The sequence below is a fragment of the Candida tropicalis genome (assembly GCF_000006335.3).
Source record: "Candida tropicalis MYA-3404 genomic scaffold supercont3.1, whole genome shotgun sequence".
Classification (NCBI taxonomy): Eukaryota; Fungi; Ascomycota; class Pichiomycetes; order Serinales; family Debaryomycetaceae; genus Candida; species Candida tropicalis.
Genome location: NW_003020038.1, coordinates 1,712,237 through 1,733,984, shown reverse-complemented (window position 1 = coordinate 1,733,984; position 21,748 = coordinate 1,712,237). Strand labels below are relative to the sequence as shown.

The 21,748-nt window shown below is 35.2% G+C and overlaps 14 protein-coding genes across 14 annotated transcripts; 7 read left to right on the top strand and 7 right to left on the bottom strand. All coding sequences in view use genetic code 12, as the record gives it.

Moving 5' to 3' along the window:
• Positions 1 to 860: 860 nt before the first annotated feature.
• Positions 861 to 1,571, bottom strand: CTRG_00769 (uncharacterized protein; the record flags this gene model as incomplete). Its single annotated transcript, XM_002545942.1, has 1 exon — positions 861 to 1,571. The coding sequence occupies one exon, from the start codon at positions 1,569 to 1,571 to the stop codon at positions 861 to 863; it is 711 nt and encodes a 236-aa protein (XP_002545988.1).
• A 199-nt stretch (positions 1,572 to 1,770) lies between these two features.
• Positions 1,771 to 2,430, bottom strand: CTRG_00768 (uncharacterized protein; the record flags this gene model as incomplete). Its single annotated transcript, XM_002545941.1, has 1 exon — positions 1,771 to 2,430. One exon carries the CDS (start codon positions 2,428 to 2,430, stop codon positions 1,771 to 1,773), a length of 660 nt encoding a protein of 219 aa, XP_002545987.1.
• Positions 2,431 to 2,640: 210 nt separating this feature from the next.
• CTRG_00767 (uncharacterized protein) lies at positions 2,641 to 3,723 on the top strand (the record flags this gene model as incomplete). Its single annotated transcript, XM_002545940.1, has 1 exon — positions 2,641 to 3,723. The coding sequence occupies one exon, from the start codon at positions 2,641 to 2,643 to the stop codon at positions 3,721 to 3,723; it is 1,083 nt and encodes a 360-aa protein (XP_002545986.1).
• Positions 3,724 to 3,761: 38 nt separating this feature from the next.
• On the bottom strand, positions 3,762 to 4,823 carry CTRG_00766 (uncharacterized protein; the record flags this gene model as incomplete). Its single annotated transcript, XM_002545939.1, has 1 exon — positions 3,762 to 4,823. One exon carries the CDS (start codon positions 4,821 to 4,823, stop codon positions 3,762 to 3,764), a length of 1,062 nt encoding a protein of 353 aa, XP_002545985.1.
• Positions 4,824 to 5,042: 219 nt separating this feature from the next.
• CTRG_00765 (uncharacterized protein) lies at positions 5,043 to 6,776 on the bottom strand (the record flags this gene model as incomplete). The annotated part of the gene is made up of 1 exon (XM_002545938.1): positions 5,043 to 6,776. The coding sequence occupies one exon, from the start codon at positions 6,774 to 6,776 to the stop codon at positions 5,043 to 5,045; it is 1,734 nt and encodes a 577-aa protein (XP_002545984.1).
• Positions 6,777 to 7,026: 250 nt separating this feature from the next.
• Positions 7,027 to 7,770, top strand: CTRG_00764 (rRNA-processing protein; the record flags this gene model as incomplete). Its single annotated transcript, XM_002545937.1, has 1 exon — positions 7,027 to 7,770. One exon carries the CDS (start codon positions 7,027 to 7,029, stop codon positions 7,768 to 7,770), a length of 744 nt encoding a protein of 247 aa, XP_002545983.1.
• Positions 7,771 to 7,790: 20 nt separating this feature from the next.
• Positions 7,791 to 8,654, bottom strand: KTI12 (Kti12p; the record flags this gene model as incomplete). The annotated part of the gene is made up of 1 exon (XM_002545936.1): positions 7,791 to 8,654. The coding sequence occupies one exon, from the start codon at positions 8,652 to 8,654 to the stop codon at positions 7,791 to 7,793; it is 864 nt and encodes a 287-aa protein (XP_002545982.1).
• A 247-nt stretch (positions 8,655 to 8,901) lies between these two features.
• On the top strand, positions 8,902 to 10,008 carry MTG1 (putative GTPase; the record flags this gene model as incomplete). The annotated part of the gene is made up of 1 exon (XM_002545935.1): positions 8,902 to 10,008. The coding sequence occupies one exon, from the start codon at positions 8,902 to 8,904 to the stop codon at positions 10,006 to 10,008; it is 1,107 nt and encodes a 368-aa protein (XP_002545981.1).
• Positions 10,009 to 10,392: 384 nt separating this feature from the next.
• Positions 10,393 to 11,868, bottom strand: YKU80 (ATP-dependent DNA helicase; the record flags this gene model as incomplete). The annotated part of the gene is made up of 1 exon (XM_002545934.1): positions 10,393 to 11,868. The coding sequence occupies one exon, from the start codon at positions 11,866 to 11,868 to the stop codon at positions 10,393 to 10,395; it is 1,476 nt and encodes a 491-aa protein (XP_002545980.1).
• A 253-nt stretch (positions 11,869 to 12,121) lies between these two features.
• CTRG_00760 (isoleucine--tRNA ligase) lies at positions 12,122 to 15,046 on the top strand (the record flags this gene model as incomplete). The annotated part of the gene is made up of 1 exon (XM_002545933.1): positions 12,122 to 15,046. One exon carries the CDS (start codon positions 12,122 to 12,124, stop codon positions 15,044 to 15,046), a length of 2,925 nt encoding a protein of 974 aa, XP_002545979.1.
• Positions 15,047 to 15,320: 274 nt separating this feature from the next.
• On the top strand, positions 15,321 to 16,196 carry CTRG_00759 (uncharacterized protein; the record flags this gene model as incomplete). Its single annotated transcript, XM_002545932.1, has 1 exon — positions 15,321 to 16,196. The coding sequence occupies one exon, from the start codon at positions 15,321 to 15,323 to the stop codon at positions 16,194 to 16,196; it is 876 nt and encodes a 291-aa protein (XP_002545978.1).
• Positions 16,197 to 16,291: 95 nt separating this feature from the next.
• Positions 16,292 to 17,971, bottom strand: NOT4 (CCR4-NOT core ubiquitin-protein ligase subunit; the record flags this gene model as incomplete). The annotated part of the gene is made up of 1 exon (XM_002545931.1): positions 16,292 to 17,971. One exon carries the CDS (start codon positions 17,969 to 17,971, stop codon positions 16,292 to 16,294), a length of 1,680 nt encoding a protein of 559 aa, XP_002545977.1.
• Positions 17,972 to 20,359: 2,388 nt separating this feature from the next.
• CTRG_00757 (uncharacterized protein) lies at positions 20,360 to 20,698 on the top strand (the record flags this gene model as incomplete). The annotated part of the gene is made up of 1 exon (XM_002545930.1): positions 20,360 to 20,698. The coding sequence occupies one exon, from the start codon at positions 20,360 to 20,362 to the stop codon at positions 20,696 to 20,698; it is 339 nt and encodes a 112-aa protein (XP_002545976.1).
• A 155-nt stretch (positions 20,699 to 20,853) lies between these two features.
• Positions 20,854 to 21,621, top strand: CTRG_00756 (uncharacterized protein; the record flags this gene model as incomplete). Its single annotated transcript, XM_002545929.1, has 1 exon — positions 20,854 to 21,621. One exon carries the CDS (start codon positions 20,854 to 20,856, stop codon positions 21,619 to 21,621), a length of 768 nt encoding a protein of 255 aa, XP_002545975.1.
• Between the last annotated feature and the right edge of the window lie 127 nt (positions 21,622 to 21,748).

Genomic DNA, 21,748 nt, shown 5'->3' with positions numbered 1-21,748 from the left:
AAAAATTCCCTCTTCTTAGGTGTGTATGTGTTTATAAGTTGTGTGGGTGATCTAACAACAAGAAAAAAAAAAAAACCATTTAAAACAGAGAGAATAAACCACTTTTGCAACAATAATTTCTTCTTTTTTCCCTTCCCATTTGTTTAATTTACTAGCTTCACCTCCCCTTACTCAAATTAGAGAACACATTTGTTCTATCAAGTTTATGTGTGGGTTGTCTACCATCCACCACAACTTACATTATTTCGTCAATCTATTGTGTGATAACGATATATCACCAGCTACTCCCATCACAAACACACACATACACACCCAAGTGTAAATGTAATGATGATATTGTATTTGTCTTATCAGTTGTAAAGATGTGGTTAATTTTTACTATACACTGATTGGTTTTATCTTTACATACTTTTGTGTTGTCTCAGTTGATTTTTCACCTTCCAATGGCTAACCAAAACAAAAAGCCACCACTTCTTTCTTTTCCATTTATACTCTTGAAGATGGATACTGTTACATTGATCACGATAAGCACAATTGCTTGCATTTTATGTTTTAGCATCCCATGCATTGTCCCCTCCCTAGGTGGTCTGTAAAAGAGAGACGGAGAACAAAATATTAACCAATTTCGCAGAAGGCTTATGGTTACGAGATGTAGATACCTTTTATTTCGAGAATCTAGTGATTGCTCAACTGTTTTTGAAGATGTTGCCGTGTGTTTGTCGGCTAGTTGATTGCATAAAAATTTTCCTGAAAAATACGGCGGTATATTTGCTTGAATCTTGCGTTTTAAGTGGTGCTATTCTTGAAAAGTATACAGATTATACTTCGTGCATTGGGGTTTTCTATTCCTATATAGAACTTTATACACCTACGTAGTCACCATTAAGTTCTAAATCATCACCTTCGCAGTCATCTTCTTCGGGATTGTCACTTTCTGAATCAAAATCATCCTCATTGTCTTCGGATTCAGACAATTCAATCAAAAATTCCTTCAGATCGTTTGATGTTTGATTCCCTTCATTGTCGATATAGTATTGGTAATTTCCAGTCAGATCAACTGCAAAAAGTAGCTTTGGATCAACAGTATAGCTGCTAATAACAATCTTTTGTGGAGAAGGTGTGACTTCCTCTGAAATGACAGTTTCATCTCTGACGTATTTATTAGATCGTGTTGCAATTTGCTCTTGTACCCTTAATGTGAATCTATGAGGTAAGGAGCATTCTCTACCATATCGACAGTAGTTGTCTTCTTCAAAATCAGGACAACTCGGTAAATGTAAAAATGGACACTTCTTACCTCGTGCACAATATCCTGTGATTGCAAATGGTCTGCAAGTCAAAATTTCATAATTTGGATCATCATAATGGTCTGGCTTGAAGTGGCGATATTTACAATTTGAATTAGTACATGTTCTATCCAAATAATATCGACAAACAGGAGTATTACAATCATTTGGTGTATGGGAAAGCAAACAATCTCTACCGTAACATTTTCCAGCTAAAAATAAAGGACATATCCTGATCATATCCTTGTCATGAACATATTTGCACAATGAACCTTTCTCACACATTCCTAATAGAATTTGAAAGATCCGAAAGTAATTTTATCAACGTTAGTAAAATGAAACACTCAATCTTTCTTGTTAAAGAAAAAAAAAATAATAATAAAAAAAACCAAAAGATATATATGGAACAAGAAAATCAAAAAATATACATACCTGTATTTTGAAAATACTTGCAAACTTCTCTAGTACGTCTTGTTAAACAATGTTAGTAAATATGATACTCTGGAAAATGTGGATCATCATAAATTGATACATACTTGCTCTTGGTTGATTTTTTGACAGGTTTGAATACACCAGTTGTTTCAACCCTCTTATAATTTATTCCGTTCCAGACACAAGTGTCTGGGTTAGTAACTTGAAACATTGTTGTTGGGATCAATCTGTAACCCCCTTTAACAACAGAATATTTATCACCATTTATTTTGATTCGATCACATCCAATATATTTGGTTCTGTCTCGAGCTATTTTAGCTTTTAGTCTTCTTATTCTCTTAGCTTCCTTTACTTGTTGTTTCTTTAATTCAATCTTCATCTTCAATCTTTCTGCCTCCTGATGGTAAACATTAACGTTGTACAACGTCTTTCCACTAGATGAATTTACACTCACATATCCCTCAGAAGTAGTTTCTGAACTGCTTCCATTCACCTGTGATCCGTTATTCATTACTAACTTCAAATTTCCAAACTTTCTTGATTGAGAATATGAATTACGTGGATTGTTATATTGGGAACGTTTTTGAATTCTTGCCGCATGGACTTCCTGTCTTTTCTTTAATGCCTGTTTTTGAGCTATTGCTGCTTTTAATTCAGCAATTTCTTTATACTTCAACTTCAAAGCTTCTTCATTTGGATTTGTGGAGGACATGCTTGCTGCTTATTGTAGTTGATGGTCAGGTTGTGTTATTGTTGCAAGATGACTTGTTTGATATTTTTTTTTTTCTGTTTCTTTTTCCTTTGCGAAAGTCTTGCTTCCCATTGACTACTTCTCTTGTTAAATTTTTCTTTTGAGTTGTACTTTGATCGTTCCTTTTGACTGAGTCATATTAATAACTAGCCTTTAACTAATAACGAAAGCATGTCTAGAAATAAATCAACTACCACATCTCAACTACTCAAATCGAAGCTGACATCACCAGATCCGGTAGATAAACAAACCAAGAAGAAGAATTTAGTTAACTTACAAGACATTGAAACAATTCTTAATGAACTTGAAACGAACGATTCTGCCACTTTTGATACTCTGGTAAGAAGAGTTTGTAATTGTATGGCAAGGAGACATCCCTTGTTTGAAATTGCACCAAACTGCTTAAATTGTGGTAAGATTATCTGCACTAAAGAAGGAATGCAACCATGCTCATTTTGTGGAGCAGATATAATACCTGCAAAGGATAAAGATGCCATAATCAAATTACTAGAACAAGAAAAACAAGATTTGGCAAATCGTAAACAGCAAGCAGATGTACCAACCCAAAAGAAAACTAAAAAGAAAATTGTTGTAAAAATGAATACAGGAGAGAAGTTCTGGGAAGCTCAAGATAGGGCATTCAAGTTGGCGGAGGAGGAACTTAGAAAGACTAGAGAAGCAGAAAGTATTGCCAAGGAAGAACAATCCCAAAATCCAAAGAAATCAGATGCGGACTTAGAAAGGGCTAAAGAAAGATTAGAAACATTATTGGACTATCAAGCAACGGGTGCCGAAAGAACAAGAATTATAGATAATGCCTCTGATTTTGAAATGCCTTCACAATCGCTTTGGTTGACTCCTGAAGAAAGAGCATTAAATCTTAAGAAACAGCAAAGATTAATGAGAGAAAATCAATTTAATAGGGATAGGAAATCACGTGGAGAGCGTACCGTGGAAATGTCAATTAAAGATGGTAAAGTAACCATGATTGAAAAGTTTGTATCTCATAAGGAAGATATATCTACAGATGAGAAACAATTAGAGGATACAATCAAAGAAAAGAAACAACAAGCAGCAAATGCTAATGATCTGATATGGGATTACGATAAGGATAGACTTAAATGGGAGAAGCCAATTTATTTTACTACTGGTGATTCACCAAAGCCAATTGAAAGTAACGAACTACAAATAAAAAATAGAGTTCAATTTTCAAAGGAAGATGCTTCCGATTTGATAGCTACGTTAATTAATTAGATCATGATATCGGGTATATATCTATACAGTTGCCAAAATCATCGTCTTCTCATTCTTTGTTTGAAACGCTTTGCTCTTGGATCATTGATCTTTAGTCTTTGATAATTATTAGCAATTGGTTTTCGGGTCTTCTTGATAGGGCTTTCGGGTACTAATGAGTTTACTTCATCTTCAATATCATATTCCTCATCTGAGTTAATATAAGCTTCAATATGCTTTCGTTCTTCTTCTTCCATCTTTGATACTTTTTCTTGAATGTTCACATCATCCAATGATGAGTTTTCGAGAACAGGTCGCGGTGCCATTTTCACTCTCTTGGTCTGTCGTTTTTGAGTTTTCTTTCGTTTGAATCCCTTTCTATTTTCTTTGTTGTCTTCATCTTCACTATCTTCACCTACTCCATGTTCTTCGTGGTGGGCTGCTTCCTCTTCAATGACTTCTTCATCAAATTCATTGGTTTCTAAATTTTCCGCTTCTTCAATTGCACTTTTATACAAATCAGCTAACTTTTTCCCTATACCTCGGAGAGGCTTCAATGGAGATGGCGACACTTGGAAATCCACAACTGTGCTATTATTTAATCCTGACAAGGGTGTCAGAGGGTTTTGATTTCTATAACCTGGGGAGAACATTGAAAAATCAATTGATCTGGGTTTTGTTGGAGTGGCAAAAGATCTGATTCTATTCTTTGTCGGTGTCTCTGTTGTTATTCTCTTTACAGGGGAATCTGGTGGTGGCATGGACATCTTTTGGGGTGATGAAAATATACTGGTGTTGGTAGATTTCTTTTTCAAAGGTGATGACTCAGGTGGTGTCAACTTGAAATCAAATATTGACATCACCCTTCCATTTGCTTGAGGAGTTGGCCCCAATTCCTCTTTAGAATCAAAAACATTCTTCTTAATTGGGGATTCAGGAGCAGGATCACTCTTGGATGTTTGTTTGGGTTGTTTTCCCTGCTTGATAGCTCGGTATAATGAGTACAATTTATGGATCTCTGAATTCTCCTTGATATCAGATTTTGAAGGTGGTTTATTATGTTTTTCTCGAAACGAGTACTCCCATTCTTTAATCTTTTGTTTAATTTCAATGACTTCCATCTTATATCTTAGTTTTGCTAACAACAGATACGAAGGATAGTTTGCAAGAATAATTTTTGTTAAAAAGTGATGGAACCGTGAACGCGCAACAAATTTGGTGATTTCACATTTTTTTTTCTTCCTCTTTTTCTCTCTACATGTTTACTCACAAGGAGAAAAAAAACGCGTATAAATAAAAATCAAGATTTGTAGTATCGCGATTGGTAGCGATACACCTATTTACAAGTTTTCTACAAATTCAACAGCTTCGTCTTTCCATGGGGATGATCCATATGAATTTTGAATATCTTGGACGGTTCTTTTAAAAACAATCCTTTCGTTGTCAGAATTAAATCGATTATCATTCTTTTCAAAATCCTTCAAAAATGAATATCCCGATGGACTACTCCAATACTTGGTAAAGTACGTTCTTAAAGCATCTCTGTTGTTCACTTTTGATAAAAATATGAGGGTTGTAACCCAGAAATAAACACGGTCTTTACTTGAACCAATAGATTGTACAAGAGATTGAAATTCTTTCCAGAACTTATCCCACGCTCCTGTCTGACCATAGGTGTACATCATTTGCTCTCGAAACCAAAGCGGGAACACTTCCTTAGGAAGAGATCTCCTTGTTAATTCTTTAACACATCTTTCAATTTTAGCATCTTGTTCAACTTTGCCAACAACGGGTTCAAATTTGCCCTTGGTATTGATGACTTCGCGTATGCCTGCAGAATCCAACTGGTTGAAAGTTGATTTGGTAGTAAGATTCCATAAAAGTGCATTGAACTTGTCAATGGAAAACAACTGCACTGAATCACCCGTAAAATTAGTCATGTCTGAAACAAATTCGGACAATTTGTTCAATTTTTGAGCAGGTGTGTATTGATCACCAACATCTGCTAACAATTCCATGTATTTAATAATATCATTAGTCACTTCCATGTGCCAATCAATACCCTGTTCTTGAGCCAATAATAATGAAGAATATTTATCTTTGAAGATGCATTCAACCTGTTCTGCTGTTACAAGTTGTTCATCCATCAAACTAATGACTTTGTAGAAATCTACTTTTCTGTTATATTCTTCAACAGAGGCACCACTGAATAAGTTGTCAAATTGAGCCTTGAACTTTGCAAGAGACTTTGTTTTCCCGTTTTCAAGAAGTTCATCGTAAACTACCTTTAATTGATCTGCTTTATTGAATACTCTTGTTGAAGTGTGGAATCCTCTCTTGATTCCGTAAAAAATATCATCGTCATCAATATTATTAGTGTACCTATTGGATTCGTAATCTGGGGCGTCAGAATAAAGTTGCTCCAAGTTCATTTCTTGTCTTCTTTCTTTGGTCAACATATGGATAGTGATTCCGTCAACTCCAGTATCACAGCTAACCCAAGTATTGGCACCAATTCCATATGTACTATGTGTGGCTGGAGGGCCCCTGCTAACTCTCTTTGCTAATCTCCTTCTTGCAACTTTACCTATAGAATTTGACACCATACCTTCAATTACTGGCATACAATCATGATGGTGTTTGATATATTGTTTCAACTCATACGCAGCCTTGTAAAGATGTTTTTCGGATTTACCTGTACCTAAGATAATGTACTTATCGTAGCTTTGTACATCAACACTTTTTGGGTGATCCTCAGGCAAAGTAGCCAAATCAAACACTTCAACATCAACTATACCATATTCTTCGGCAATTAAATGAACAAGCTCAGACAAGGATCCTGGAGCTGACTCAGGCAATTCTGGTATCTCTACTTTCTTAATCTCTTCGACTGGTGGTGAGTTCTCCTGTCTTAAGTACCATGGTACACCAAGATCCACTTGTGCATCCTTCTTTTCCTGGAATATTATTGGGGTATGATGAATGTGTCGACTGACAAGCTTCAACACAGTAAAACCAAACATTGCTTTACTTTTTAAAGCAGTATCATTTAATACTCTCCCCCTTGCAATCATTTTATTTATCGTATATAGGAATTATTCGTGATGCTTTGGGTATTAACAGTGTATACAGAAAGCAAGAAACCAAACAAAAAAAAAAAAAAAAAATCAACGTGAAAAACTTTACCCAGATTTTGATCCTTCTACACTACTTGTAATAATCTGAAAGGAAGAAAAAAAAATTATACCATTATGAATGAGATGCTCATCTTTCTCCTAAACATTATAACTTTTTCTATATCAAAACTACAATTATACATCAAAAATGGCCAAGTTAGTTCATAATGTGCAGAAGAAACAGCACAGAGAAAGATCACAAATTGAGAGCCGAGCCAGGTATGGTTTGTTGGAAAAGAAGAAAGATTACAGATTGAGAGCTGCGGATTACCACAAGAAACAAGCAGCATTGAAAGCATTGAAAGAGAAGGCAAAGTTACACAACCCAGATGAATACTACCATGCCATGACAAAAAAACGTACCGATGATTCGGGTGTTTTAATTGCTGATAGAGGAAACGAAGTTTTATCTGTTGATCAAGCTAAATTATTGAAGACTCAAGATGTTAATTATATACGAACTATGCGTTTGAGTGAGAAGAACAAGATTGAAAAGGAAAAACAAGGCAAGTTGTTTGCCGGTCTGGGGAATCACACTGTATTTGTTGACTCCATAGAGGACCAAGAATCATTCAAACCAGAAGTTTTCTTTAATACTGATGAATCTTTGGTGGATAACAGAGAAAATAGGCTCCGTTTAAACCAATTGTATGATAATTCTGGTCTATTAAAGCTGAATGATTTAGACCTTGAAGAAAAGAATGCACTTGATATGAAAAAATTAAAACAATATAAGTTATTGCAAAGACGATTAAAGAAGGAACAAGAGTTGCGTGAAGTTGAATCGATAATGACAAATAATTTAGAGAAAATGAAAAAGGGAAACAAAAAGAAAATAACTGACTCCAATGGTAAGGTACATTTTAAATGGAAGAATCAAAGAAAAAGGTGATGTGTATTTTAAAAGATGAACTAATCATCATTGTTTAGGCTTCTATTAAGGTATTCAACAAATAATGGAATTATTCTATCAATCTCGATGGATCTCATTCTATTGAGACCAATGTACGATCTTCTAATTCTTTGCAATTGAGCTGTACTAACAGTACCTGTAGGAATTGATACAACCAATCCATCCTGTATCACCACATCACCGGATGTAATTTGTTGTTGTTGGAGGATTTGGGAAACAACTTCCTGTGTCTTTTTATCCAACTCTTGTAAAAATGAATTTCCGGATGTTGGTTTTACTAAAGTTGCAGCATTAGGTGGAGCAGCTTTCTTCAAGACCAAAGCATTCCAAATATCATCCATAGGAAGTTTTTCATTTGGATCTTGGGAAAGAATGCTAAACAATGGAGAATCCCACTTGGTATCCGCGTTTGGTTCCTCGTATCTCATTTCAAGTTGTTTCATTAATACAGGATCCCACTTATTTTCCTTCTTTTCTTCATTCCATTTAATACATTCTTCAATGGGAGCAATGACATGTATCACACAATGAGGAGTAACATTACCTTTGGCTTCACAGTAAAGTTGATATCTGAATCCTTTGATATATGATAAAGCATCCAAAATGACAATGTTATTTCTTGATATATCCCTTTTAACAATGGAAATCTGTGACCCTCTTGCAAGCTTTTCTTTATTCGAGTCATGATAAATGTCATGATCAATACCTAATGTCTCATCGGAATGGTATATGACATTATAATTGTGTCCTGGTTCAGAGTTTTCTTTGGCATTTGCAATTCTCTTTTCCAACTCGGATTGTAATGATTTGGCCCATTTGGTTTTACCAGAACTTGGAAAACCGGTAAATATAACTAAAGGCATGGCTTATAGGTTGATCTAAATGTTTCCTTTACTTTCAAACTATATAAGTCTAATGATTATTTTATTCTTTTTTTTTTTTTTATGAATAAATATTTTTTTTTTTCACCCTATATTTTTTGTTTGTTGGTGATGATGTGAAAAATTTAAACTAACAAGAGTGAGCATTGCTACTGTATAATTATTCTCTGAACTCATTAAGTATCGTTTGAATTTCCCTAGTATTTTATACATCCATAATACAATCAACATGTCGTTTGTTCCTAGGAAAGTATTTCCAAACTATAACATCCCATTAAACAATTTTAAAGGTCATCACCAGAAAGCTCTTTCTAAATTTGGTCATCTTGCCCCTCAATTAGATATGGTGATTGAAGTGCGAGATTGTCGTGCTCCCCTTGCAACAACCAATGTTTTATTTGATAGAGTATTAGTGGGTAAAAAGAAACTTATATTGTACAGTAAGAAAGATTTATCTATTTTGAAAACAAGAGTGCTTGATAAATGGCACAAACTGAAGAATGAAGATTACATGTTTATTGATTGTCGAAGCCAAAAAGATGGTAAACGGGTTATCAGCGAAATCAAAAAATTGTACAATAGTATGGAGCAACCACCTCCATTAGGGTTAAGATCTATGATTATCGGTATGCCAAATGTTGGGAAGTCGACACTTGTTAATACATTACGACAAGTCGGATTAAGCGATGGTGATTATGCTATTTCTTCAAAAATTAAAAAAGTTGCTCGAACAGGAAATCAACCAGGTGTTACTAGGAATACTAGTGAAATCATTCGACTTTCTCGTGATCCGGATATCATGGTTTATGATACACCGGGAGTTTTCTTGCCCACTGCTAAGAATGTGGAGACTATGTTAGCATTAGGATTGGTGGGTTGTATTCATGATTCGTTTATTGATCCCGTTGTTTTGGCAGACTATTTATTGTTTGTGTTAAATTTGCAAGACCCTTCAGGTAAGTTGTATGCAGAATATATTGATCATCCAACTAATGATATCTACGAACTTTTAGACAACATAGAACAAAGAAGAACTACGGGTAAGAAGAATAGGAAATATGACGAGGATGGTTTAGCGATCCACTGGGTAAGCAAATGGAAGAATGCCAAATCAAACAAGTATCGTGGATTGTTTGATGTTGAGGCTATCAAGCAGGATAAGGCGAAATCATTTTCGGATATTATTGAGGAAGAAAAGGAAAGAATAAGTGCTACCAATGTTCAAAAGAGACTTACAGATAGATTTGGTGAAGATGGTACATCTACTGCTAAACACAGAAAGAGAACAGCTAAAGACAGGGAATTTGATCTGAGGAATAGACTCTTTAAACTTTAACCGGCTAACAAGTCCTCAATGTCAAAGTATTCGTCAAACTTGCCATCGTTTGGTTGGGCAGCGAATGCTGTCTTATAGGAACGCTTTTTCTTTTCAAGGTTTGCTTGGAGTTTATATTTGACGTCCAATTTGGCCTGTAGCTTAAGTGAAATATCGCTGGCATGCTGATGGGCATCTGTAAATAGGAAATCTGAGTGACTGTCTAATATAGAATCCAAGTTAAAAAGTACATCCTTCTCGCCAGCAGAAAGGTACCGCTCCACAAACTTCTCTTCTTGAAGAAACTCACCTAAAGGATTTGTCAGCATAAGCGACTCAAAGAGAATTTTTTCCAAGTAATAATTAAATCGTTTAGTAGCTGGGTTCATCGATAACAATATATCATCAATACTTGTTTTCTCGGTTATAGGAGCACTTCGCTGGTTCGGATTGTGTGAGCCCTATTTTAAGATTATCAAGTGTATTCGGGTCAAAATGGGAATCTGACCGCAATTTCTTACCCTTTATAAACTGTTCCATCAAATCATCGACGGTTTTATCCTTTGCTTCTTCCAATTTGGGAAAATGCCCAATTTTTTCATCCTCCTTCATGGCTACCCTGGACAACACTAGAATGTTTCCTTGTTGCTTTCCTAGTGTAACCTGTCGTGGGAACGCAACGCAGATTTGAACCTCGGTGTTCTCTTTGGCGACAAACCGAACTAACGCCAAGTAATTCAAATCAATCATAGATTTTACTAGCGAACTGTATCCAAGGCGATTATGTTCATGATATTGCAGATGTGGAACGATATATGTGCATTCATCTGTGAAATAAGCAAAAGGAAACTTGTCCTTTTCATAGAATCCAAGAATGCTAAGAATTGGTGATGTTTCTAAAGTAGTCGCCTCTTCCAATTCTGAACTAATCGCTAAGACATCTCTGTGAGAATACTTAAATCCTGGAATACAATCTGATTTATTTACGGATATTTTCTCTTTTTCCAGTTTACTTTGTGAGTCTGTTTCCTTGGTAACAGCATCTTCTTCTTCTTCCTCATCTTCGTCATCAAAACCAGAAGTTTTCTTAATATAGTGCAGCACTGAAGTTTCTACTTTTACTACGTCGTCCAGATCTGGAACAAGGTAGTATGAGTTACCATGAATTTGATTCTGTACTTTTACTCCTGGAAAAGCTTGCACGTGAAACTGAATTGCATTACCGATACCATCCATCATATCTTCAACTATTCCAAGCCCTAACGTAGCTTCAGAGATACACCTGGTAGCAATCAATTTTAGCGGCGGCCCAGAATTTACCAATTCGTCAAAATCAATTTTTTTAGTGTTCTTCAATTGTTGTGTTAAATAGCCCAATATTGCTTCTGTGGTTTGGTTCTCTCGATTACTAAATAAAACCAACAATGTGTTTATTTGATTACTCACCAACATCTCTTTGAAAACCAAAACCTTTTGTGAATCTCTTACTGATAATAGGCCATTTGTAAATAAGTATAAATTTCTGGTAAACTTAAGGTGAATGTTGCGGCTAAATAATTCGAACGCTTTACATAACGCGTCAACTAGACTATATTTCTCGACTTCTCCTCTGTCTTCTTTATGGAATTTCACACTGTGAGTGTAATATGTTCGTACTTTAGATAAAGTCAAAGGAGAATTTTCATAAAATACATCAATTGACCCACCTGAAAACAAGATCAATGCAAACCGGTCTGACTTTCTATTCTTGACCAAGTGCTGTATAAAATACCCGAACGTATACCTTAACGCTCTTTGGAAATCGGACTTGGTTTCTTCAGGGCTGGTATGACCCATTGATTTGGATGCATCTAAAATAAATACAGTGAGTTCCTTTGACATGTTTCACTCAACGAACAGGAATTGGTACGTGTTGTTTATCTTTAGTAGTAGTGCGGGCTTTCAAGACAAAATAAGAACGTTTTGTTTTTCTTATGTTTTTTTTTTGATTGTCGCTTGCAGATCTCGTTCTTAATCAAATTGTTGACAATGGTTTTCTTTTTTCATTTTATGGTTCGTTTTTTTTTTCATCTAAACCCTAGAAGAAAAAAATTTTAACAGGATCAATCCACAAGTTTACCCAAAGTATTCAACTATGCTACGATTCAAGCCTCAAATTCGAAAGTTTTGCACGAATCTGGCATTGTTAAACAAACAAAGTTTCTCCAAGACTTTGTTACTTCCAAAAACTCCATTTGGACCAAAGATTCCAAGAGGTGATGCAAGAGAATCTTTGATTAAACAACTGTCTCAAGATTTATATGAATGGCAACGATCTGCAAAAAGTGGAAAACTCGAGTTTGTTCTACATGATGGACCTCCTTATGCCAACGGTGATTTGCATTTGGGACATGCCTTGAATAAGATCACTAAGGATATCATCAACCGTTACCAGTTAATTTTCAAGGACAAGCTCATCAACTATCGTCCCGGATGGGATTGTCATGGACTACCAATTGAAATGAAAGTTGAATCTTTGGGTAAGAAGTTTAGTTCTGCAGTGGAAATTAGAAAAGCGTGTCGAGAATGGGCCAAAACAATGATTGACAGACAAAGAGAGCAGTTCAAAGAGTATGCCATTATGGCTAACTTTGAAAACCCTTATATAACAATGGACCACAATTATGAAATTAATCAGTTGAAGATATTTGTCAAATTAATTGAAAATGGGTTGTTATCTCAACAATTAAAACCTGTATGGTGGGGGTGTGAAACACAAACGGCGTTGGCTGAAGCAGAATTGGAATATAATGACAAACATAAATCTGTTGCCATACATGTTAAATTTCCAGTCACTAGTGATAAACTTTATGACTATGTCAATTCTAAGGGTTACAATGTTAAACAAGGAGATTTGAAATTATTGATTTGGACATCTACCCCTTGGACAATTCCTGCAAATAAAGCCATCTGTATCAACAGGGATATGATTTATACTTTGCTCCTGGATGGGAAAGAAACCTTGGTAGTTGCAAAGTCATTAGCTGAAGATGTCTTGAAAATCGACGACCTGTATCAGTTATTGGATATTGAATTTCCGGGTTCTGTTGTTGAAGGTAATGATTACATTAACCCAGCCGCTGAAGATTCAATCAAACGTCCAGTGTTACATGGAGACCATGTCGTTGAAACTGCAGGTACTGGATTAGTCCATAATGCTCCCTCCCATGGACGAGAAGATTATCTTGTTGGAAAGAAGAACGAGTTAGTTATGGATTCTGCAGTGGATAACCAAGGAAAGTATATTGTCAATGCATTGGCCCCAGGGTTTAAGAAATTAGGAGATGTAAAAGTAACAGAAATCAGAACCAATGTGTTATGTGCAAACATTTTGGAGGAGAATGGCATGCTTTTTCATATGAACAAAAAATTTGCCCATTCTTATCCATATGATTGGAGATCTAAAACTCCAGTAATTCAAAGAGCTACACCACAGTGGTTTGTCAATGTTGAGAAAATAAAGCCTTATGCCATAGAAGCGCTTTCAAAAGTCAATTTTTACCCCGAATCTGGAAGTAACAGATTAACCCTGTTTGTTGAAAATAGAAATGAGTGGTGTATCTCACGTCAAAGAGTTTGGGGTGTTCCGCTTCCAATTGTGTATGAAAAAGATACCGGTAAGCCAATTTTAGATCCAACTGTCATAAATCACATAGTCAACAAGCTTGAGATGTATGGTACTGATGAATGGTTTGTGACTGAAGATGAAGACGTTTCTAGATGGTTACCAGTCGAAATGGATGGAACTGGGTATTATAAGGGTAAAGACACAATGGATGTTTGGTTTGACTCTGGTACATCATGGAGTACATTAAAGTCGAATTTAGAGGAATGTGCTGAATCAGAAGCACCACTTGCTGATGTCTACTTGGAAGGAAGTGATCAACATCGTGGTTGGTTCCAATCATCACTCTTAAATAAAATAATATATTCTGGAAATAAGGGTACATCCTTCAAATCGGTTGCTCCGTTTAAAACTGTCATTACTCATGGTTTCATTACCGATGGAAAGGGTCAAAAGATGTCGAAATCAATTGGAAATGTATTCTCTCCTAAAGAAGCCATTGAAGGGTGCAAAAAGCCATTGACTCCATATCTTGGTACTGATGGTTTGCGTTTGTGGGTTGCATCATCCAACTACAGACAAGATGTTAGCTTCACACCTGAAGTTTTAACAAGAGTATCTGAAGTTGGGAAAAAATATAGAATCACTTTCAAGTATTTGTTAGGTAATCTCCATGATTTTGTTGAACCGGTTGCCTATGAACAATTGAGTGACTTGGACAAGTATATCTTACATTCCTTGTATGAATTGAAAAGTTCTTGTGTGGGATTTTACGACGAGTTCAATTTTTCACGTGTTGTTGCAGCAATCAATACCCATGTAAATTCAGTATTGAGTGCTATCTATTTTGATGTTTCCAAAGATTGTCTTTACACTGATAAGGTAGATTCCTTGAGAAGAAGATCCATACAAACAGTACTTAATGAAATTATGAAAACCTATTTAGCATTATTGGCCCCTATTCAGCCCTTATTAACACAAGAAGTATGGTCAGAATATTCCAAAATAGCCAATTTATCTGAAGATTCTGTATTCAAAGTTGATTCCGAATTTCACGAATTACCTGAAGTTTATCATAACAATCCACTTAATGAGACATTTGCTTTCTTTTTTGAATTGAGAGATGAGGTATTTAAAATAATTGAAAAATTAAAAGAACAGAAAGTATTCAAGAATAAATTAGAACTTGAGATTTTATTGTCAGCCAAGAATGACTCCAAAATATTCCAATTTTTGAAGGCAAATGAATCATACCTCGATGACTTGTTTCTAGTATCAAGTGTTAAATTGATTGACGGTGAGCTTGATTCCAAATATGAATTGAATGGTGAAACTGTGCTGATTAAAGTTCAACATTCTCAAAACTGTAAATGTCCAAGATGCTGGAAATTTACTTCTCCGGCTGAAAACAAATTATGTGGAAAGTGTGAAGATGTCGTCAATGGATCGACATAAATCAAATACTCCTGTTTATAGTTAGAGTTCTTGTAAATAGAAAAATTAGAGTCCAACTGAAAAAACTAATAGTGTCCGGTGTAGGTTTTGGTGGGGTAGAGGGAGTGCGTCAACAAGACATTTTCATCGATTTCAATAACGCTTGAGAAAACCCAACTGAAACCAAAACAAACAAGAAAAAAAAAAAAAAAATCCTGAAACACAAACAATAATCAAGATACTATACGGCTTCTAATTACTTTCTCTAATAGCCAACTACACAAAAATCTACACTATGTCATCTGCTAGGAAAATTGCTGCTTATTTGGATAGAAAGCAAACTCTTACTCAACAATATCTCAGTTTGAAAGATGCCTTTAAAGGTGAAGAAGATTACGCCGGATTAGTCAATGTGTTTAACATGTTGAAGCATTTAGATGAATTAGTATATGAGTTTCAGGTTTATAAATCCTATATTGAAACATCTAAGAAACCATTAACCAAAGCTGAGAAGGATGAAATGGCAGAAATTGAGGAGTTGATCAAGATAGCAGAGGATGATACAAGTCTTGCATATCTAACTGAGAATGCATCAAGATTAGCAATTGTGCGAAGGGAATTGTTTGAAAATGCAAAAGAAGGTGGTAGATTGATTCAAGGAAGTAATTTTGATTCAGGCAACCTGGTCACTTTAAAATCTGAACCACGTAATGCAATTGTTCGTACCAAGATTGCTGTTCCACCCTCTAGTAATGAAGTATTACCACTGCCAAGAGGAATGATCTGGTCTAAAAGAGCTACCCAAATTGTATTTGAAGCCAGTAATGTTGATTCACCGTTCATCAAAGACAAAGTCCAATATATTAGCTCACATATCCGAGACGAGTTTCATCGCAATTGTTCAAATCATTTTGCCAGGTATTTGTTGTTGCACTATATTGACGGTGAGGGGTATGGTTTCAGAGAAGCCTTTGATGAAGCTTATTTAAAACATCCAAATCATCCTAGTATAGAAAAACAAGCTGAGCTTATCCAGAATGAGTTGAAATTAAATAAAGATCCATCAACTCCACCGGTCCCAGAATATGCTGTTACTTGCGGTATATGGCTTCGTGAAATATTCCAAAGAACATATGGAAGCATAACTGAACCTCCAGAAAATTACCAATAGAGAATAATCTACATGTGTATACCTGAATTGTGAGAATATTAATGATAATAATACATAATAATATAATGTAATAAAAAAAATTGAATAACCTATTTCTATCTCTTTCCACTCATCAATTGGGTTAACAATTGAGAGCTAGATGATGGATTTCCAGCACCAACAGTACTAGCGACTTCGGCTGGAGCTCCAGCAACTTTAGCTGTAAACAATCCTGGGGGTGGTGGTGTTGAAGTATTTAAGCGATCTGCAACTTTCAAGGTATTCAATTGGTTAGCCAATTGTGATTGTTGCTGTTGCTGTTGAAGTTGTTGTTGTTGCTGTTGAAGTTGTTGCTGATGCTGCAATTGAAGTAATAAAAGTTGTTGTTGTGCTTGCTTTTGCTGCTCTTCGTTCTTTTGTTGCTGCAATTGAGCGGCTTGCAACCCAGGGGTACGTTGTTGGACCTGTTGTTGACGTTGCAACATTGCTTGCTGCTGCATAATTGGGTGGTTTTGATAAGCCAAATGGTAGTTCTTAATTGGTCTCAAAAGGAACCTTTCAATAACTTGACGAGCAATAACTTTCTCATCCTCTGGTTTGATGTCATTCGTGAAATCACCCCTAAAATTGAACAATGGTAAAATTTTCCCGGTATCAAAACTCTTAAAACGAACATTTCTAACATCATCCAAATCTCTCAATTGTTCGGAAGTAGATTCTGCAAATTTCAAAACAGAATTATCATCCAAGTCGATATCATCAGATGTTGGAACATTATTTGACTTGGCTGCCTTAACACGTGGTTTTACTTCTTTCTTTTGCTGTTGTTTCATATCACGTGCAATCTCACCTAATGTTGGGAATGCTGCAGAATTAGCCAATGGAATGTTATTGTTAACCGATGGTGAATTACTTCCAGATGTTGTACCAGTAGTAGCCCAATGAGCAGTGGACGGTAAATGCTCTCTGTGTACTTCATGGGAAGCTTGTTGGTGTTGCATAGAAGAATGTGGTTGCAGCTCATCGTCAGAAAGTTGATGTCCCAAATGATCAGAATCTTCTCCAAATGAAGTAGTATGGCTTCCTGTAGTCATACCCATCTTGATTCCTTGTTGAGTAGACAAATCCTTTCTGGTATATGAATCAGCCTCTTCACCTGGTTCATGCAAAAACATACAATTTGGATTTGGACATGGATGGCCCCTCAAATAGGAAGAACAATACTTTGTGGTACCATGAGCGGCTCGCAAGACTCTTCCATCACATAATGATCCATCCAATTCAGTAATACATCTCAACGCATCTTCTTTTCTAGCAAATGTGACATAAACTACCAATCCTGGATTTTGATGATGATGAGAAGTTGTCTGTGGATTTGGAGACTTTTTGTTGATGACTATCTTTGAGATCTTACCATATTGACCAAAATATTTATCTGATCTCAATACAGAATGCAAATCATCTGGATTACATGGAGGGTTCAAACCCGTGACGTAAACCAAATTTTTCTGAACAACTCTTAATCCAGCCAAGTGTTTCTTGTTGGCCATCTCCATTTCTTTCTTCTCCTTCTCTTTCTGCTTCTTTTCACGTTCACGTTTCTCTTTCTTCAATTGCATCAACTTGTATTCCTCAGCACTGACGGTCTTATACTCAACACTCTCATCATCATATAATCTTCTACATCCTGGACATCTGCCATTAAGTTCGGGATTTTGTCTTATATTATTATAACAGAATTGACAAATCTGATAACCACAAGGACAAGGTTTGAAATTCTTATCGGAAATATCCATTTCTTCAACACATAATGGGCTGTATAACAAATCAAGAAGAAAAAAATTTGTTAGTAAAATGAAATTCAATAAATATCAAACAATAAAAAGATTATAAACATACCAGTATTCCTCTTCATCATCACTGATAAAAGTATCGTCGGCTTGAAACATATTTTTTTATTGATCTACTTTCTTTTTATTAAAACTATCTATTGAGATATAAATTCTAAAGTTGGTTTGCCTTCAACAGTTAAAACTGTATTTTTTGATTGAACCAAAAGAAAAAAAAAATTCAATCAGTTGGACAGAAAGAGAGAAAAAAAAAAGTCGTGCAATTGGAGCAATATTAATTCTATCACGTGATATTGCTTTTTATACGTCGGTTGTTGAGGTCAGATTAATGTCATGAATAACTCAAACCTTTCTAATCTATCATAAAATGATAAGGTAAATTATTATATAGTGGTCCAATTTTAAAGTTTGACATGATTTACAATGAAATTTTTACATTTTTAACAAGAAACTCAATAATTTCAACAATTACAAAGATATGAAACAACGCGAAAATTAATTCATGCCCAAGTCGATTGAATAATTTCAATACCTCTTAGATATTTAGAACAAGTGTTTAGTTGTTTCTTTCGTTATATATATATTTAATTGAGAATTTGCTTCAAGGTAACTTTTTGATAGATTGTAACTTTAGGTGGAAACATTTATCCAAACTTCTGTAATAGAAGATTACAATTGCAAATAATGTGACACTTGTGATGTTTTGTGATATCTGTATCGAATCCTCTCTTTCTGCGCCTCTCACTACACTGTTTTTTTAGCAGTAAATTTTAGGTCTTGCTCACCTTGTTTATTCTCTTATAAGCCTATAGAAGTAAATACAAGAGTATATAATTTATCATCGACTTACATTAAACAATGGGTATAAGTACGGTCCGTTCCGGCATGTCAAATGTGAAAGTGGTGGAAAGAGCCAGGCGATGATGGGTTGGCTCCTCCCCTCCACTTATCACCACTCCTAATTAAAAGGAGAGGGACGAACTGGGCCCACATCTGTATGTGTGGGGCCGACCCAGCCCGTCTATGGTCCTCTTCTTGAGTTGCCATATCGCGTCCCCCTACTGACCCAAGGGAGAATAGATAGAGGATGAACTAGGAGGGAAGGGGACTGGTCGATTGTCGCCCCATATACCTGATCCTCTACAAGTGTGGTTTGCACTAAACCACCACTACTACTCATCAGGATATTCCACTAGCCTACCCCGATGAGTTGCTTTTAAAGATAGTGATGACCGGTCACTATCTTTTGAAGAACCTTCACTAATCAACATTGCCCCTTTTTTTTGTATATGTTGATTCCTCTTGTAAGGTTCAAGATAGCGCGTGTTCCCAAGTTGCTATCTTATTTGGAAGGTTCTTCTTATGTTTGTGCATGATACTAAAGGAGCTATCAACTGATGACTTTGTTTACAATGACTTAACCAAGTGACACAAGCAACAACCACTGGGGAACATAAACAAACCACAAATGGGGAACATATAACCTTTGTTTCTTTGTAAACTTGTTATAGATAATGGATTGTACTTCCTAATATTGAAGTTAGTATTTGCAGCCATGAATAAAACACGTCAATTGATACACACTTGATATAAATGATATCCTATACAAAATGATTGATATTATTTGTTGATGAAACAATAAAAGAAAAGAAAAAGAAAAAGAAAGTGGTGTAAAATAGTTTTTATTTTGAAAATTGTTTTTTGTTCTTTTATAGTTGAGTTTTTTTTGGGGTATTTGTGTAGGCATTTTTTGTTATGCTTTATATGTTCAGTGCTACCATATGCATAGGAAATAAGACAATTATAGAGTGTACTTGTATTTGTGTATGCAACAAAATATCAAGCAAATATGCCCAATTACGTATTTTCACGCAGTTGGCTATAATTTTCACCAACGTGCAATAATCCATATATATTACAATTACAAATAATGTAATTCTTCTGTTTCTCTCATTTTCATCAAATAATGAGTAGCAGCCGGGAAACTTCAGTAGTATTAAGTTATGATTCCTGTTTCATTTGTGATTTATTATGATTATGTTTGTGATTCAGTGATTGTTTATTCATGACAATAATGTATCCTGTGGAGACTTGGTCAGGGTCATACTAATATAATGGACGTTATAAGTCATTTGGTACTTCCTTAGATGGTGTGCAACATTAAGTTTTCCTGTATATAATTAAACTTACTGGTTAACTGGATTTGAAGATTTTTTTTCTTTTTATTTTCTTTTTTTTTCAGGCTCTGGGATCATACTACATATCAATAGTGTGTTAAAAATCAAAGCTACGTACTAACTTCTATACATCATATACCTGTGAAACATAAAGATCATGTCCTTTTTTGTTGAATTATGGGAATCGGTGTTTACCCCAGGAACTACTCCGGCATTGATCACTGCCACACACGCTTCTTTCATATTATTGATCATTTCGCTCATTGTTTTAATCGTTCTTACGAAATCAATTCATTTCATTAACTTGTTGGTGATAGCTACATTGTTATATGGTACTGTATTTTGGTTTATTAATGAATTGCAAAAGGTCAAATTGCAAACAAACGAAGAATTGTCCAAGAAGGGTGAAGAACCTACCGACGAAAAGGAAACCGACGCATCTGCTGAAAGTACCAGCGTTCCAGATCCAAGCAAAATCAAAAAGAGAAAAGCTTAACATGACATGACTGGATTAAGTAGATTATAGATTAATAACATGTAGAGATTATAAAAGTTCTATGGTATGACGAAATGTAAAAAAAAAAAAAAAAAAATAAATAAAAAAAATTACTCAAGTTTTCCTCACCACATTTTATTCACATAAAATTCAAAATGAGTTTTAGAGATGCCATTCAAAAATATATTGATCATCCTGAGAAACATGATATAGTTCAGTATTATGACGATAATGTTATTATTATCAAAGATTTATTCCCAAAAGCCATTCGCCATTTATTGGTTATCCCTAGAAATCCCAAAGTTTCCAAAACTCACCCACTAGATGCATTTAATAGAAACTACAATGAATACACAGGGGAGGAACTATATGAATTAATTCTGTCTTATGTCGAAAAGGCGAAGGATATGATTATTGATGAGCTATTTAAAGTGTCTAACATGAAAGATAAATCTCAGTTAGGCGAATTTAGAAATAATTTCATTAGGGCCGGGATTCATAGTATCCCCTCTTTGAGCAATCTCCACATACATGTAATCACACAGGATTTTCATTCAGTCAGATTAAAAAATAAGAAACATTATAATTCATTCACAACAAAATTTTTCGTTCCATTTCAAGAACTAGACCCATTAAAAAATGCTGAGTATTGGCATCTTTCAAAATTTAGAGAAGAATCGGATGATGAGGAGTCTGATCACTCAAGTTTAAATGAAACGCAGTCTAAATTTATTTCGCATGAACGATCAAAGGAAGTTAATGAATCCATTATCAAGAACACGCCGTTTAAGTGTACATCCTGCTCTGCTACTTTCGGAAACCTGATGGTCAAATTAAAGGACCATTTAAAAGGCGAGTTCACAAAGAGATACAGCAAATTCATAGATCCCAAAATTCTAATTCCCAATGGCATAAGAGAGTGATAATGTTTCAAAATTTGATGTAAGAGCATACGCAAGAATGTGTCTCTCATCAATAAAAATGTGTATAACGAGTGAAATACAAATCACATACAGTATTTAGAAATCCGTGATCTATACGCGTTACTCC